The 19,298-nt window shown below is 36.4% G+C and overlaps 1 protein-coding gene across 20 annotated transcripts in view; it reads left to right on the forward strand.

The window, feature by feature from the left end:
* AFDN (afadin, adherens junction formation factor) overlaps positions 1–19,298 on the forward strand; it is a 111,060-nt gene that overhangs the window by 77,466 nt on the left and 14,296 nt on the right. For all 20 annotated transcript variants that reach the window (XM_070733860.1, XM_070733865.1, XM_070733867.1 and 17 more), the window contains 9 exons: positions 342–445; positions 1,212–1,298; positions 8,253–8,318; positions 8,449–8,522; positions 11,223–11,341; positions 12,305–12,499; positions 12,975–13,066; positions 13,166–13,354; positions 14,619–15,641. In XM_070733860.1, the coding sequence (XP_070589961.1) occupies positions 342–445; positions 1,212–1,298; positions 8,253–8,318; positions 8,449–8,522; positions 11,223–11,341; positions 12,305–12,499; positions 12,975–13,066; positions 13,166–13,354; positions 14,619–15,641 (1,949 nt within the window). The remainder of the gene's footprint in view (positions 1–341; positions 446–1,211; positions 1,299–8,252; positions 8,319–8,448; positions 8,523–11,222; positions 11,342–12,304; positions 12,500–12,974; positions 13,067–13,165; positions 13,355–14,618; positions 15,642–19,298) is intronic.

Genomic DNA, 19,298 nt, shown 5'->3' on the forward strand with positions numbered 1-19,298 from the left:
AATCTGTTTTAGCGCAATGATTGTTTTATATCATCTTGAGGCCCATCTTTATACAGCTTTAGTTTCTTGTGCAATTTAATGGCCATAATAAAATAATTTGTACTTTTCGTTTCTGTTTTGTCCAGTATTCTTATTACTCTGTTCTACACCACCCAGAATCTATGGTTTGATGTAGGTTATAATAACTGCAATTGAATAAATGTATTTACCAAATTGATGCCCAATATTTTTTTAGTAATGAAATCCTTTATGGAGTAAGTTTTTGGAGATCTCTCTAGTGTTGTAATTAACTTATTTGCTCATAAAGAAAAGTCTTGTTATCCATTAACATTTTCATTTAGCTTTTTGCAGGTTAATACCTCATCCACGCTCACCAGGAACTTGGACAATATATTTTGAAGGTGCAGATTATGAGAGCCATCTGTTACAAGACAATGCAGATTTGGCAAGTATTCATATTACAGAAAAGATAACAGAAATAAATACATTAAACTATGCAATGAAATACAGTGGTACCTCTACTTACGAACTTAATTCATTCCGTGACCAGCTTCTTAAGTAGAAAAGTTTGTTAGAAGAAGCAATTTTTCCCACAGGAATCAATGTAAAAGCAAATAATGTGTGCGATTGGGAAACCACAGGGAGGGTGGAGGCCCTGTTTCCTCCCAGGAGATTCCTAGAGAGGCCCCATGGAAGTTTCTTCCTGCCTTTTCCGTCCCTGTTTCCTCCCAGGAGATTCCTAGAGAGGCCCCACAGAGGCTTTTCCCTGCCTTTTCCAGCCCTGTTTCCTCCCAGGAGATTCCTAGAGTGGGCCCCCCCAGAGGCTTCTCCCTGCCTTTTCCGGTTACATTTTCGGACGCTCGGTTTTGTAAGTGGAAAATGGTTCTTGAGAAGAGGCAAAAAAATCTTGAACACCCAGTTCTTATCTAGAAAAGTTTGTAAGTAGAGACATTTTTAGGTAGAGTTACCACTGTATAAGATTTTGTACTAATGTGAAAATATTTTAAAAATAGAATGTAGGATTCCCCAACTTTTTCTTACAGTGGAAATAAAAGCATTCCTCTAATAATGCTTTTTTTAATTACACCTTAGCATTGGAATAATTAAGATAGCAGGATACGGTCAATGTTTAAAATAAAGTCAACATTATTTCTCAGGAAGTGCTCTAGCCAGTACGTACTCAATATTTTCTCTATATTTTGTTTCATCAGGCTCAGCCACTGAGGAAAGAACCTGAAATAATTACTGTAACACTAAAGAAACAAAATGGAATGGGACTAAGCATAGTTGCTGCTAAGGTACTAAAAGATTTATTGATATGAAACTTGTTATTTGAAGTGATAACAATAGATTGTGTGTAGTTTAATATGAATAAATATTGGGAGCCCTCATAGAGTAACAAAGTTTTAAAAACTTGTTTGATTAGGATTTTTCTTTTTTAAGTTTTCACTACGACCACATTTTTGGGGCAGCTGTTCTTTCTCTACAGATGAGACACAAGAGAGTATCTCTACTTTATCTTAATAGGGAGGCTAGCTGGTATGGGAGCAGGTTGTGATGTCCATCATGATATTTCTTGCTTTTCAAAATTAAAAGTCAATGCAATCTTACAAGATTTTTCTGTTAGACATACCTGAAATCTCTTAGTGTGAGCAAAACAGGGCATTTCCCATGTGACAAAATATTAAATGCTATATATTGTAGGCATATTTTCCCCCACATGAGAATAACCTTTCTTAATCCTGAGACACTTGCAGACCAACTTGTTGTTTACCTCACAGATGACTAAAGGGAGAATCCCAGAAGCTGAAAAGTTAGAGTTAAAAGTTCATGACAGTTAGAACAATTAATCAATGGAACAGCTTGCCTCCAGAAGTTGTGATGCTCCAACACTGGATGTTTTTAAGATATTGGACAACCATTTGTCTGAAATAGTGTAGGGTTTCCTGCCTAAGCAGGGGGTTGGACTGGAAGACCTCCAAGGTTCCTCCCAATTCTGTTGTTGTTGTTGTTGTTGTTGTTATTGTTATTATTATCAGTTAAAGATGCAAAATGGCGGTTCAGGTGAATGGGCACATACTTGGGCTTCCCAAGATTCCATGTCTGTAAACTCAACATAACAGGATTGTTTGGACACTTGGTTAATATCAACATTTTTTTCTTAGAAACAAATATCTATTTTGTCTTTTTTCTTTCCCACTGCCCCAGCTTTTGAATTAGAGACAGTTTTTGTTGATGTTGCAGCTAGAAGTTGAAATCCTGATCAATTTAGCTAAAACATGAATGGATGGTTATAGATTAAAAACTCTCCCCCACCTCAAATAAATAAAATCAGGAAGACTACAATAACTAACTAGTTACATATTGTTGTCAAGAAAACCACATAAATGTGTTCATTAAATTATCAGGTTGTATTCAATTTTCTAGAGGCTTTACTTTTAATGTATCTCATTAGCTATACAGTACATCTATATTGTCCAAGCAAGAAAGACTTGTTTGTTGATTTCCAAGTTTGTAGCAGCAATCTGAGTGTAATCTAAAGTAAATTCTTGACTCAACAGTTTACCCAGCAGATGGTGCACTGCTCCAGTATTGAAAAATACTAAATTCATGTAACTAAAAATAAAGCTCCCCCCATGCTCTGTGTTGTTTGAAACATTTTTTAAGATTATTCTGTAAATGTATTTTTATTTATGGGATCATATCCTAAGTTGTACAGTATGTATACAATGTTTAGCTCCCAGAGAAAAGATGGGATATAAATATAATAAGGAATGAAGTAAATAGCAAATGAACAAATGAAATTTCTTCCTATTGATTTTTAAGGAAGAATTCACATGGATGTTAGTCTGATATACATTTATCTTAAACAGTATGTAAATAATTTCTAAATGTTATTGCACCACTGAAATGAATTTGCTATTTTTGTCTCAAAAGCTATTGATTCATTGAGCATTTTGCATTAAGATTCAAACAGAACACATTGTAAGGTTATATCTGACTTCTTCTAGGAGAGTTTGGTTTTGAAGAATACCTAGTGTAATTTATTAACACGTAAACAATTTCACCTGCCTTTTTGAAGCAAGGGAAAAATTAGCTTGTAGAATGAGACAATGGAATAATTTATATGTTTGATATATTATTCTGTTCTAGGCTGTCTAAAATTTCTATTAATCTAATCACATTGATTTATTTCTGTTTATTTATGAAGAAGCAGGTTTAGGGAAAGAATCAATGGGGAGCTAGGACTGTTTTTTTCCTGAAGCCAAAATTAATCTAGTAGAGAATTAAGACTTCTTTAAAATAACCTTATTAGACAAGTACATTTTTCTTTTATAATTTTAATAGGATTAATGTATAATCATCTTAAGTATTTTAATCTGCCTCTTAAATGTTTTGTAATAAAGAGTTGATAAATATCAAATTTTCTGCTAAATAGATGGTACTTTTAGGTGCTATTATCTAAAATTAAAGAAGAAGAAAATTGCAAATGGATGTCATTGGTCTTAATATATTCTGTAATGGCATTTTAGCAATTGAGAAATATCTGGCAATTTGAAATTGTTGACTTTGTGCTTTCTCATTGACTAACCGAATACAAATTGTTACCGACTAACCAAATGCAAATTGCTGGCTGCTCTTTAAAACAAATCTCTAAGCTAACCAAATTTGTAATCAATTCAATCATTACATTACTTTCATGTTTGGAATAGTGAGGTTTCACTGACTTCACTGCTAGACTGTACTTCTAATTCATAATATTCCTGAAATAATAACTACAATACCCAATCACTTTTTAGTTAATAGGGGACTAATTAAAGCTGTCATTAATGCTGAATGACAAGGATGTGGTATTGGATCAAATGTCTATAAGGCCAGCTATATTTGTTAGCATATTGTTTACAACATTGGCATTCTATATGAACGTAGCTATTCTTAACTGAAGGGCAATAGTTTCCAGTCTGTTCTGAGTGATTTCCTACTATTGCTGTGATTATTTCCAGCAGCAAACTGGTTGCTTATACTTAGATGGTTGCTTACCCATAATAGTACCAAGAAGCACACTTTGGGTGGCAGAAATTGGCTTATTTGGGGTTCAGGGATAATAATGCTCTGAGAATGGGGGCAAAATTTAGTAGTATTATGTCTAAAATATGTTTTGATGTTAAATGCTGCTTAACTTCCAACCACACTATGGTTACATTTTATGAAATCCAGATGAGTTGGAAGCAGTGTGTGCTTGCAGTTTACTTTAGAAATATATCACTTGGGGGAGGAGGGAGGGAGGGAGGGGAGGAGCTAGCATTTGATTTCTTCAAATCTGAGAGCCAGCACATTACTTCCTGTTTAATTTGGATTTTCTATATCTTGTACAATAGAGTGATTGATATTTTTTTCCTAGGCAGTATCTTTTTAATAAAGCTTTTAAATGAAAATCAGAGTAGCAAAGCTGTGCATGAGTTGGACTGTTATATCGATCGTAGCTAGTGTTGATAGATATTATGCAGCATCAGTTCCTGGCCAAATTATTCTGCTGGGTGTTTTGGAAAATCTAGCAGACTGAAAGTTGTGGTTAAAGTCTAAGAAACAAGTGAGGAGTTATATTTTCTTGAGCTACAATGTGGTTTTCAGTTGTTGGAAGAACAGAATCCTTGGTAAGTCTCTACAGGAAAGTTTCCCTATAAACTATAGTTTTAATATTCTTCCTAATCTTCCATTTAATCCAAAATTGTTTGGCAAATAAATTTGGAGCACTGCTTTTATAACATTACCATCTATTTGCAGCTATGACATTAAAAAAGCAAATGAATTGTACATAAAGCTTGTTCCTATTATCTGATATTAAACGAAAAGTACAGTGACTGGCTTTAATTTCTATTTTAAATATCAGTTTAAAATGATTGAAATTGTAAAGAAAAGCAGGGGAGAAATTCAATGAGAAACTTGAAAATTATTTTATATCAAATAATCTTAAAAAGCCAAACAAAAAGGCTTAACTTTATCTGTGCTCTCTCTGTGTGTGTGTGGGTGCATGCAAGCTCAGATATGTATTTGTATGTATAGAAAAGTATAACTAGGAAACAGCATAAGCATAACACCATGCTTATTTGTAGGCATGTGTATGCATACCCTCAATAATTGTGTTAAATATTCACATCTGAATATTAATTGGAATATTTTTGTTACAATTTATAAAAAAGATACAGTTGCATTTGACTTCTAAACCTTCCCTCTTTTTAAAGTGTTTGATTATATTTGATTTTTTAAAATCCTTAGATTTGTCTTATTTTTCCTTTCAATTTGTCTTACTTAAAATTTTCAATTAATATTATGTTTTGTCTAGTAGCCTCTCTCAAATAATATATAGAAGCTGGAAATCCAGTATTAAATCACTTAGTTTTTTTTTAATCTCAGATATAAATGATCATTGCACTCACAGTTGGAGAAAGCAGATAAATTCATTAAATAGAAATAAGGTTTCCTCAAAATTTGCAAAACAACCACTCAAAGGAGGAGGCAGGCCATTTTCATTGGAATTGTGTTTTCTATATTCACTTGCATCGTCTAAAAATTACTACTATTGTACAGATCTTAGTAAGAAATAGGAAATTAATAAAATGACATCTAATAGAATAATCTTATCATTCATTAGGAGATATTATGAATCTATATTTTATTATGTTTTGGGATATATCAGGACTTTATAAAAGTACTGGAGTTATCTTTTTCTAGTTTAGTTAAAAACCCTTTGAACCAATTTCTTTGTCATTTGAATTGCTGATATTCATGACAGTATTTTTTTCATTGCAACATTAAAACATTAAGCTAGCTATTAGCTTACAAGCTACTTTGGAATCCATCTCAAATGTTACACATGAGATTTCTACTTATGAATATTAACCTTGTTCTATTCTGACCACTGCACTACAACTGAGTTAATCAAAGTTTACTCTGCAATATTTCCATTGAAAGCGATAAGATTACATGCTAAGTTTGTTGTACTTCGAATTTGATGACAAAAATCATTTTGTAGCATGCAGAGGTACTTGCCTTATCAGCAACTCTTCAAAGTACTGTGAGCTTTACCAGGATTGTTGTGATGCACCACTCTTCCAATACAAAATGCTATCTATTTCTAATAAAGTACTGCAAAGATATTATTCACTGATCTTCAAAGATTTCAATGCTGGAGGGAACTCTTTCCTCCTTATATGCTTACTAAATACAGAGTTTTGTGTAATTTTGCAGAATCATCTTTTTATTGTATTCACTTGAAATGTCAAAATGTTTAAGAAAAGCAGAATCATATTCTTATTGAACGTTATTCAAATGTGAATCTACAAATCATGATGGGAGTTGATATATTCCAGTGGTAACAGCTATTAGGAAGCCTTTAATGGATAGATTTAATCTAGTGGTTGTGAGTAATTTCTCTGTGAAAATGGTCAATCCATTCATCACCAGAGTTAGTTCAGGTGATTTACCTTCTCCCTTTCTTCTCTACCTTTGCACATGTGCCTTTTGCTAACCTATATTCTTGGTAGAAAAAGACAATCATCACAGACAACATATACCATTTTTAGACTAAATGCATTTTTTACTTTGGAACGTTGTTGGAAACATATACAGTGATCCCCCGCGTTTCGCGATCCCGATCATTGCGAAAGGCTATATGGCGATTTTTCAACCCGGAAGTAAAAACACCATCTGCGCATGCGCGCCCTTTTTTCTATGGCCACGCATGCGTAGATGGCGCCGGGCAGATCAGCTGCTGGGCGGCTTCCCTGGGTCTTCCCCCTCTTGCTGGCGGGAGGGCGAGCGGCGGGCATCAGCGAGGAGTTTGCATGGGCGGCAGGGAAACCCCAGCGCCGCTTCCCAGCTGAGTCCTGAAGCCAAACGCGGAAGTTCGCTTCAGGACTCAGCTGGGAAGCGGCGCGAGCGAACGGCGTGGGCGGGCGAAGGGCGGGCGGGCAGGCAGGCGGCGGACAAGCGGCGGGCGGACAAGTGGTGGGCGCGGCAGCAGCGAGGAGTTTGCGTGGGCGGCGGGGAAACCCCAGCGCCGCTTCCCAGCTGAGTCCTGACGCCAAACGCGGAAGTTCGCTTCAGGACTCAGCTGGGAAGCGGCGCGAGCGAACGGCGTGGGCGGGCGAAGGGCGGGCACGCGGGCAGGCAGGCAGGTGGCGGACAAGCGGCGGGCGGACAAGCGGCGGGCGCGGCAGCAGCGAGGAGTTTGCGTGGGCGGCGGGGAAACCCCAATCTTCGGCTCCTCGCTGCTGCGGCGGAAGTAAAAACACCATCTGCGCATGCACAGATGGTGTTTTTACTTCCGCACCGCTACTTTGCGAAAAACCGATCATTGCGAGGGGTCCTGGAACGGAACCCTCGCAATAATCGGGGGACCACTGTACATAGTTTGTCAAAAAGCTCCTTAGACTGTCCAGGAAATAAGTGTTTACATCGGTCTCTACTGGAGCAAGGAGCAACTCTGTTGCAAATGTTACTATTTGCACCCCAGCTTCTGTATAGGAAATTTCTCATACTTGATATTCATAACCAAAAGAATTAAAAAAAATACAGTACAGTTAGTTGCCAAAGGTCTGAATTAAATGAGATACAGTAGTCCTGTTGGTTACTTGATCATGGGCATGTCTTGGACATTGTTGGCTCTCTCAGTTAAGAAATAGAGATGAACACTGCCTCCTAGAGTTGGAGCTGACTGGACAGGAGAAACCTTTATCTTTGTTTTAGGAATAATTTACCTCCAACTTTATAAACTGATTTCAAGATATGCATTTCTTCCATTCCAGTCTGAAATACAAAAAGCAATAGTGGCTACCCTTGTTAGAATTCTTAAAAGTCTATAAAATGCCCTTACACATGGTAGCTAAGATAGCTTTATTGCTGACACTGAGGTGATACATAAGATGATGATAAATTCCATAGTGTATAAAATATTGTTGGAAGGAATATAACTCTCCAGAGGTTGCTAACTTGAATTTCCACAATCACTTTTGTTAAGTAATGCTACTTATTTTACTTTGTTGCTAAAATGTGTTATCTTCTGTAGTAAATACATTTATAGTTAAATATATTTCCTAAGGTTGCTACAACTCTTTAAAAATATATATTGTGACCAATTGTATGAATATTTCTGAATAAGGAAATCTAAATCAGTTAGACCACTCTTTTATAAAATGTCCTCATAATTATAGCATTAGCATTTTTAAAAAAAATGTTTTATATCTTTTTAGGGTGCTGGTCAAGATAAACTGGGCATCTATGTCAAATCTGTGGTAAAAGGTGGTGCTGCAGATGTGGTTAGTATTATTTGTAATTATTGTAAAAAAATATTTAGGGTTTTAATTTAAAATATTTCTAAACTGTATGAAATCTGTTTGCATGTTATGTGAAATAATATAACTCTTACTTTGTCAAATATGTAACCAGGATGGTCGATTGGCTGCAGGGGATCAGTTGCTTAGTGTGGATGGGCGCAGTTTGGTTGGACTTTCTCAAGAAAGGTATATCATATTCTCTGGAAACTGTAAATATAGCAGATATTATGTAAAACAGGTGTGAATTTGTTTGTTTTTTATATTTTTTCTTATTACCTATTTTATGTTTCTCAATCATAGTTCATTCAATTTTCATGGAAATCATGTCAAAGAAACAGTGGAGGATAACATTTATGGTATTGAGTTATCGGAACCCCGAACCCGGAAGTTCGGCAAAAGTTCGGCGTTCGGGGGTGTGCTGGGAAGCCCCCCAGGCCGGCTGCGACCTTTTAAAATAGCCGCGCGGCTTCCCAGCTGTCTCCCGAAGCCGAACGCCAAACCCTAACTTCCGCGTTCGGCGTCAGCTGGGAAGCCGCGCGGCTGTTTTAAAAGGTGACAGCTGGGCTGGGGGGCTTCCCAGCAACCTCCCGAACCGAACCCGGGGTTCAGAAAAATTTTGCCTCTTCTTACGAACTTTTTTCGAGTTTCGAACCGGCATTCGGGACGGTGCTGGGAAGCCCCGTCGCCCGGCTGTCACCTTTTAAAACAGCCGCGCGGCTTCCCAGCAGTCTCCGAACGCCGATTCGTAACTCGAAAAAAGTTCGTAAGAAGAGGCAAAATTTTTCTGAACCCCGGGTTCGTATCACGAGTTGTTCGTAAGACGAGGGGTTCGTATCTTGAGGTACCACTGTATAATGCTTTTTACTTAAGCCCAAAGTTCTATTTTGGTCTTATCCATCCATAGAGCATACTTCCAATAGCTTGTTTTGGCTTTCATAAATTCTAGGCAAGTAGCAGTGGGTTGTTGTTGGTTTTTTGAGAATATTAATACCCTTGCAACACTGTCATACACATCATTGTTGTCCAGTGTTCTCCTGATGGTGATTCCTGGGACTTTAGTAAGAACACAAGGTCATAAGTCATATTTATGAAGAAATAATAGAATACAATTCTTTATTGGCCAAGTTAGTCAATATTCAAGATCTTTTCTTGAATGAGATCTTTTCTCATTCACTTTGGTATATATATATTTTTTTTCTTCTAGAATAGAATAGATAGAATTCTTTATTGGCCGAGTGTGATTGGACACACAAGGAATTTGTCTTGATGCATATGCTCTCAGTGTACATAAAAGAAAAAGATACATTTGTCAAGAATCATGTGGTACAACACTTAATGATTGTCATATGGGTCAAATAAGCAATGAAGAAATAATCAATATTAATAAAAATCTTAGGATACAAGCAACAAGTTACAGTCATACAGTCCTAAGTGGGAGGAAAAGATTGATAGGAATGATGAGAAAAAACTAGTAGAAATAGAAGTGCAGACTTAGTGAAAAGTTGACAGTGCTGAGGGAGTTATTTGTTTAGCAGAGTGATGGCGTTCGGGGAAAAACTGTTCTTGTGTCTAGTTGTCTTGGTGTGCAGTGCTCTGTAGCGACGTTTTGAGGGTAGGAATTGAAACAATTTGTGTCCAGGATGTGATGGGTCAGTAAGCAGCAAAAGGCTTCACAAAGTTTTAAGCACCATTGCAGCTTGCAGTATTTCTGGAAGTTATAAAATGTTTGACGCATAGCCATAACTACTTTTCATAATCTATCCATCTCTGAGTATCTGAGTATCATCTGCTGATGATGTAATTGAGTAATATACTTGAGCATTGTATTGCAGATTGTAGTACCACTATTAGAATTTTAAGCAGAATTAAACAACTGGTGACTTACTGGAACATTGTTTCATTTTCTTACCTAACAAAGAGAACAAAATGACATGTTGGCAAAAATACAGTGGAAATGGGATCAACTTCTGACTTCCTGTCAACTTCCCCATTGATATTCCTTATGGGAAGCTAGCAATGAGCACCAGAAATTTCCCTTCCCCTCTGAAGCAGCATTTAGCCCAGTTCAAGGTTATAAAACAGACACAAACATTTTAGTAGTATATAAATAAGTTCTCTTTCTTGGGTTCTCAAAAGATAGGCCATAATCCACTTGTTTTTACTGTAATATTCCTTATAGAATCCAAAGAGCCAACTAGAACTCACTCATAGTGCCAAAAACAGCTCTTGTTCCTAATATGCAAATATCATTGTTAATAAATGAAACTTAGACACATAATTATGGGAAATAAACAAAAAAATAACATTTGATTTCAGGTGGTTTGTACCCAAATCAAATATTAGAATATTTTATTTAGACATGGAATAGAACAGGGCTTTTCTGATTCAATTGTAGACCAAACTGCAGTTATTTCAGGCAGAATTGTTGGAGCCAAAGGGAAGAGAACAGAAAAATGTCAAAGGCATCAGTAACTATAGCTGAAGGCAGACCGGAAAGAGAGGGAAGATCAAGAGATGCACAGGCTAATGAAATATTCTAAGCAACAAAAGGGAGAGAAAGTATGCTTTTCTAAAATTATTCCAGGATCCTTGGAAGTTTTACTTTGGCCAAAACCCAAAGCAACAAGAACATTCTGATTTCCCCCCCCCTCCTAAACTTAGCCAGGTAGAAATTATTTGCTAAAATGACAAAATTATTTGCTAGGATTTAATGTTTTTTCTGTTTATTTTCTATTTTGTAAACAGTTCTATTGGATTCCCATAAATAGTTTATTTATATTCATTGTATATATTTTTCTAATGACTAAATGCATTGAATTTAGTCTATAATAGTTTCTTACTACAGGTGCTTGCAAATTCACTATTATATTTCCAAATCTTATTCAGAGCCGCAGAACTGATGACAAGAACAGGAACAGTAGTCACACTAGAAGTGGCAAAACAAGGAGCAATTTACCATGGTTTAGCAACATTGTTAAATCAACCATCTCCAATGATGCAAAGAGGTAAACAACTAAAATATATTTGTCCACATATAAAATCTACATTTAAATTTGTATAAAAATAAGGCATATTCAAGTACCTAGTATGTGATCTGATATGCTCATTGCTCTCTCCCTCAAGAAGGCTTAAAGGCCCAGTTAAATTCTGCTCTAACCAATAACATGGAATTGGCTTCCCACTTCCTTTTTCTAAGATGTTTTTTCAACATTTCAGATTAGTATACTCCTGTAGAATTTTCCAGTGGTCTCCATTTGGTACAAACAAGTTTTAATCCTGGAAGGCTTTTTCAGGATTAACCTGCTACTACCTTTTGAGCATCCATAGCAAATATTACTTTGCAAGCACCTTATTTTTTACTCTTAAAATCTTATTGAATTCAATGAGATGCTTAGTCTTAGTTGCCCTTTTAACTGAGTGGGATTTATATCTTCAGAATAATATCAACACTCCTTTCTCAACTTGTTGTTCTAAAAGGGAATTATAATGACTACGAAAAAGCAGAGATTTGTGTTGTAAAGCAATTTGAATGTTAAGAGGTTTTATATAAAGTTTTTTCTAATGATATTTGGCATGTGTAAAATTAGTCTGAAGATAGTTTTGTCTAATCTGCTTCTGTTGGGGGTTTTTTTTGTTCTTGAAACTCTCAAGTAATGATGTTTTCCAACTATAGAACATGGTTATAATTTTAGTAGAGAAACTAGGAATATAACCTGGAGCATTATGTAGGTAGTGTAGAATGAAGAAAGTCAAGAGCATTCCATTTGAATTCTAAAGGACCAGGAAATGCAAGCAAATGAGCAGGGGTTTTTGTTTTTTGTTTTTTGCTTTTTGAAATTGCACATACCAAGAAGATTAAGGGACAATTTAAAAATGGAATATCTTCTGTCTTCATTGTAGACCAGAATAATTATGTCTGTCTGTCTGTCTTTCTATCAATCTCTCTCAATCTCTCTCTCATTGTTCAGTTTCAGATCGTCGTGGCTCAGGTAAACCCCGACCAAAGAGTGAAGGTTTTGAGCTATATAACAATTCTGCTCAGAATGGATCACCTGAAAACCCTCAGATGCCTTGGACAGAATATAATGAACCAAAGAAATTACCAGGGGATGATAGACTGTTGAAGAATCGAACTGATCACCGATCTAGTCCCAATGTAGCAAGTAAGCAAGCACCAGCTTACAACTGTGTCTGTGAATTAACACCTGAAATGAGTCAAACATTGGAGTTTATATAACTAATTATATGAATTAAATTATTAAAAATGAAAATTATATTATTATTAATTGTTTAAATAATCTATATGGCTGCACCACTCAAAAACTGACTGGATGGTGCAATGGTATTCCCAGTATGCTGAATTTAGATGAATAATTATATTCATTCCCCCTCCCCCAACATACACACAAACACAGAAGAACTCAAAGCACAAGGGGAAAAATATCCAAATTTCATTGCCCCTTGTGAAGACTGACAGGATGGGGGCCAGCACATCTTATGGGGAGACTGTTTCAAAGGGTTGGCATCACAGTGGAGAACATTGCTAAAGAACAGCTAATAAGTCCTGTAGGCCTTGTTTTCCTTCTTTGAATGTTGATTTTGCATTTGTTAACATTTAAATCCCCTTGCTCTCAATAGATCAGCCTCCAAGTCCTGGGACCAAAAAGGCTTATACTGGAGGAACTACAAATAAGATAACTTCAGTGTCTACTGGAAATCTTTGCACAGAGGTTAGAAGTAGTAAAAAAAACTTTGCCTGTGAAGATTTATAAAAATGCTTGATACTATTTTTGACATTTGTAAATGATGTTTCCATATTTACTACACAGGAACAGGTACTACCAGCTAGACCTGAAGCATATCCCATTCCAACACAAACCTACACCAGAGAGTATTTCACATTCCCAGCCTCCAGATCTCAGGATCGAATGGGACCCGTTCAGAATCAATGGGCAGGTTATGAAGAAAAGCCCCAAATTCCCACTGAAAATAATCACTACATCAATAATGCAAATCAGGTTAGAAATAATTTGCTTCACCATATTAGTAGTTTGGAAATTGTAGATAGCATAAGAATTATAATAACTAGGGCTGGTCCAGTATTAAGTTGCTGTAAAAATACCTTCATATTTTATTATATTTTGCTATCCCTAAAATCTAGTATTTGGCTAGTTTCTAGACTAGAATCCTGCACTAATTTATATTGTGTTTGAAATCTGCTGCTTGCTTGTGTTTGAAAAGCTGTCAATTTATATTTTTAAAAATTATATTTTAAAAAATTACATTTAGAGCTTTTGAGGAAAAAACTGCTGTATAGGAAGAGTATATTAATTTTTACAAAGTATAGAATGCTTGGTTTATATATTTTTTTCTTTTAAATGTCCAAGACATTACTATGTCAATGAATTTTAATATGTGCATTGTATTCAGTGCTTTTGGACTAATAAGGGCATAAAAATGCATTCATTGAAAACAAAGCATTTTTAGGCCGTAATTAAGATCTTTGAAAGAGAAGTACAGAAATGTTGCTTTTATTCATAGCTGCCAGTTCTTCTATCTGGTCTGTTTTTATTTAAAATAAATTGTAGAAGTACACAGCAAAGTTCGTGAAGCTTATAAACAGATTAGAAGTTTTCAGGTATGTTCTATATTATTACATTTCTATACAGCAGTTGTATTTTGTATTTATACTACAGAATCTTCGCAGTTAGCAGCACAGTATCTTTTGACATTGGAGCATTTAATAAGGAATTTATACTTCATTTAAGTAATTTTCAGCATTGCAGAAGGTTTTAAAAAAACAAATAGGGGATTACCAATAAGGCAGGATGAACAAATAGTTCCTTTTCCTTTGCAATATTGGTGGGTGTCTATGTGTGTATGTAATTTTAATAAAAGTTGCCAAAGTAGTGGGAGAAATGAAAGGTTAGTTATTCATGTAAGCTTTTAGACATAAATATTTCTGGGAGCACAAGCTGTAAAAGTGATAATAGTTTGGTATTTTTCTGAAAAGAAGTATACAGCATGGATTCTGATGATGTTGAATATATGCCAAGATAGTTTCAAAATCGGGCCGTGTTAGAGTTTAACTTGATTGGAATGAAAAGCTAAATGGAGGGCTTCAAACTTGTCATTTATTACCACTTGTTAAAATGCTGGTTTTAGGAACAAGTGAGTAAGCATTTCATAATCATTGTACAAAGGTAATAAGCTGCCATTTAGTTCTTGCTGTATGGCCTATTAATATGTGCAAACTAATATTATATTATTATTTTTTTGAAGCGTGTAACACGTTCTCAAGAGGAACTACGTGATGATAACATTTATCAGACAGAAAGGAATCAATTAGAAGTTGCCATGCAAAAAGATATGGAATATATTGATAGAAAATCAGATAGCGATCCATGGATGAATTCTTCTGTGGATTCTAGCACATCAAGCCAGGAGCATCTAAACAATTCCTCTAAATGTATGTCCTCTGGATCTTCTTTAACCAAAAGTGGGCCTGGTCGTTGGAAAACACCTATAATTACTCAACCAATGTTGCTGGCAGTTTCTCAGTCCACAAGGACAGACCTACCTCCCCCTCCCCCTCCCCCACCAATGCACTATGCAGCTGACTTTGACGGACTGCAGATGGATTTACCTCTCCCGCCCCCACCTCCACCTGCAAATCAGCTGGGGTCACAGTCTTCTCAGGTTGCTGCTGCTGCAGAGCGCAAAAAGAGAGAGGAACATCAGAGATGGTATGAAAAGGAGAAAGCACGCTTGGAGGAAGAACGAGATAGAAAACGTCGAGAGCAGGAAAGAAAACTGGGGCAAATGCGTACTCAACCACTAATGCCAGCTCAACCATTGCTTCCACCTCTTCAGCAGGTGAAACCGGAGAAGCCTTCAACACTTCAGAGGTCTCATGAGACGGTCATTAGAGAATTGCAGCCCCAACAACAACCCCGAACCATTGAACGAAGAGATCTCCAATATATCACCATAAGCAAAGAAGAGCTATCCTCTAGTGATAGTTTGTCTCCTGATCCCTGGAAGAGAGATGCTAAGGAGAAACTGGAGAAGCAGCAGCAGATGCATATTGTGGATATGCTAAGCAAAGAGATTCAGGAACTTCAAAATAAGCCAGATCGGACAGGTGAAGAAAACGACCGACTGCGCAAGCTTATGCTGGAATGGCAGTTTCAGAAACGACTTCAAGAGTCAAAGCAAAAAGATGAGGATGAAGATGAGGAAGAAGATGATGATATTGATACTATGCTGATTATGCAACGACTAGAAGCCGAGAGAAGAGCAAGGGTAAAATGAGAGAAATCCATTTAAAAATTCATTTCATGGGTTCAAATTCCTTCATATTGCTAGCATAAATATAAATTAGTTATCACTATAGGATAAAGGAGGACTGGACTCTCATAATGTCCCTGTCTTTTATTGCATATAATGAAGTTGACTACTCTTGATTTGTCAAATAAGTGGTGTTGCAAGCTATTGCCTAGACATTGCTAGGGGGAGGTAACCTTCTTTTGAGTTCCCTTTTTTTCAAAAACAAAATCCCTATTCTTATTTTTTTTATAATTTTAATTTGTATGATACATATGTAATATTCCAGAACATTAGTGTAGCTTTTTTAATCTTTCACCACTAAAAGCTGTTTTAAATTTAGGTTTCATCTGTTAGTCCATAGCATAACAGGATTTGGAATTTTCATTCCAAGAATAATTTTGTCTTTATCAGGAAAAAGAATACAACTTCAAAAACAATCCCATACTCTTCAAAAATGTAGAATCTGTATTAGGAGCTATATAAATAACATTGATAAATGAGAAAATTATAACAGCAACTTGTTTTCAGCAACTTGGGAGTTATTTTTTACAGCAATTGCTTTCTAAGTTATGCTTCTTTTTCTGCTTTTAAAAGCTTTACTTTCCATTGCTGCTTTTAACACATTTCTTGCTAAATTCATAGCTTTGTTTTTATTTTTTCTTCTCTATACTGAAAATTAGGTCGATAAAATGAATGTAACAACTATCCATAAAATTGTTGCTAGTTTTAATGTTGCCATTCAGTTTTTTAACCTAACTGTGGATAAAAATCTACATATTTTATAATTATAAAACATTTCATCTTCATTATTGAGCAGCTTGACATTATTATTATCAAATTTGCACTGTTAAATTATTTTTCTAAATAGTTGCAAAATATATCTTGTATTTGTTTTTCTGAGTTTTAGAACTCCCATTAGACCTGCTCCTTGTTAATTGTAAATTTAAAATAATACAACCAGTTGGCAATTTTTCCACAATACTCTATTCTGTAACAGTGTGTACAGAAAATATTTTTCAATCTCCTTTTCTGATTTATTTTAAGAGATTTGCTAACAAAATATTAGATTGTCACACTGATTTTTATTTTTATTCAGCTGTAGTAACAAATCAAAAGAAAATGATTTTGGCATAGTGCAATCTAAATTTATCCTTATTTTCACTGTGCATCTTTCTTTTTTCCTTCTCTTATTACCTGCAGCAGACTGCTTTGCCAGCAATCTCTGTTCTAGATTTGGTATGTTCTTATTTCTTTCTCTTCGATGCCTTTCCTTAATACTTTTTTCTTTTTCTTTTTAATTAATTATAATCCAATGTGCATTGGATATTTGCTTATATTTAGAGTGCTTCAGGGCAAGGACTAATACATTAAAAGCAAGAGACACTCATGGAATGCTTGAGGAATGCTCCTAATTTTTTTTTCTCCTGCTTTTCTTTTAAAGTTGTATTCTGTTTGCATATTTTACTTGTGAACTACTACAGTTAAATGAACCATACATTAATAATTTAACATATATCCATAGTTTGAAACTATTTTGTACAGGTGAGTTTCCATTGTTCATTTCCCCATGCTTTAAAAAAAAGAGTTCTTCCTTAAATCATATATTTCAATGTATATTAACATTTATTGCCTTCTTATTCAAGCTTTTAATAATTTGGCATTTACAGTTACCTTGTTTCCCTGAAAACAAGACTGGGCCTTATATTTTCTTGAACCCTGAAATATGACCTTGGCCTTGTTATCCTGGGGGGAGGGGGTATTTGGGAGTACAGTAGGCAGCGAGTGTGGGACTGGATGTCCCATCACCATCATCTTCCCTCCCTGTTCTTGGTGTCGTCCGAGTGGCTGACCCATCACTTTGTGTAGCAGGACTCTGCAAAGCTTGTTGTGCCGTTGCATGCATGACCTGCCGGACTGCCACGAGCTTCATCACACAGCACATCTGGGGTCCCACTGCTGTTTGTGCCTGCAATGGCACAAGCCTTGCAGAGTCCTGCTCCACAAGGCAGTGGCGGTTGCATGACGAGGCTCACAGAGACTCATTTCTGGCAGGTGGGATGTTTTGGACCACAATTCCTGACACCTGTAGCTCCATCATGTTCCTCAGTGTTGTGTCCAGAGAAGCCCATTGTAAAAGAAAACTTCTGTCTAGTTCAAACTTCTTTTGGCTGCACACTGAATGCAAGAAATCTTTCTCCCTTTTGCTCCAAGAGTCTGCGCAGGCATGATGAGTCTCATAAAGACTCATTTCTGGTAGAGTTGGAAGAGAGAAAGATTTCTTGCATGCAGCTTGCAACCAAAAGGTTCCTGCCTCAGGCAGCCTGTGAGAATTTCTTTCCCCTCCTGCTTTGCTCGAGAGCCAGAGGCTGGGGAGAGTCAGTGGACACAACACTGAGGAATGGGTGGCTGTTCCTGCATGGGATTCCCACACACTGCCCTCGCCTGCATCCCCATCTGAAGGACCCAGGGAGGGCAGATGGAGAATGAGCTGCCCTAGCTGGTGAGCAAAGGAGGTGGTGATGGGAGGCAGAGCCAAAGGGGCGGCAACAGGGATGGGCTTGTTGCGCCCTTTTCCTGCTCAAGCCCTGTAATTGTGGGCTCACTGTACCCAACTGGCCTCACCGCCTCCTCATAAGTAGCACATTTCAAAACGCTGTTAGGGGCAACCCAGAGAAGCTGAGCCAGTCCCACAGGATGTGTGCGCACCCACCTCTCGCTTGTTCTCGCTCTCCTGGCCAAGAGCCGCAATTTCTGCAACAGGTACTTGTTTCACTGGGAGGGAGAGAGAAAGCAAGCGAGAAGCGGGTATGTGTACACCCCATAGGACTGGCTTGGTGCCTCTGGGGTGCCTCTGGCACCATTTGGAAACACCCTTCTGTGGTGAGGCAGGGATCAATGCTTGCCTCCTCTTCCTCACAGGCAGGAGAGCATTTCAAATTGCCATAGGCAGGTAGTTTTAATGATTTGGTTTTTGGAATAGAACTTTAGGGTTAAACTTTGAACTTAGATGATTTAAAATATTTTTTTTAAAAAAATTATTTCAGACTCATTATTGTTACCCATTTTGATGGAAGAGTAGAAAATGTTACACAAAAAGCATTACAATATATATGAATAGTTTTATAATTTCATGATATCTTTTAACTATTTTGTTAACTATGAAATCAGAATAAGATGCATTGTACTGATCGGTTTTATTAAATATATTAAAAATCCAGTTGGATCATGACACAAGAAACCTATCAAATGGAATTATAATTAAGGATTTTACCTCCTTCCCTTTAATAAAAAAGTGCTAATTTAGATTCTTCCTCCCCTTAAAAATAACACCACTTGGTGCAATGCTTGGAATTACAATATAATTTTAGCTGTTTTAAAAAGTGTGGGACAGAGTCCAGTAGTTCTCCTTTATTCTTTTGTAACACTTCTTCTCACAGGTGTTTAAAGGAGATGATAGTCATTTTTCTGAGGAATACTTTTCTGAAACTGTTTAAGATGTTTGATAATTTAAGATTATTTGAACTAGAGATCCTCCTTTAATGTGATTAAATATTTGCACTTTGATTAAATATTTGCACTTTGAAGCATGGATTTTCATTACTTTTCCTATTTTACAGAGATTCCAAATGCTCC

The sequence above is a fragment of the Erythrolamprus reginae genome, chromosome 1 (assembly GCF_031021105.1).
Source record: "Erythrolamprus reginae isolate rEryReg1 chromosome 1, rEryReg1.hap1, whole genome shotgun sequence".
Lineage (NCBI taxonomy): Eukaryota > Metazoa > Chordata > Lepidosauria > Squamata > Dipsadidae > Erythrolamprus > Erythrolamprus reginae.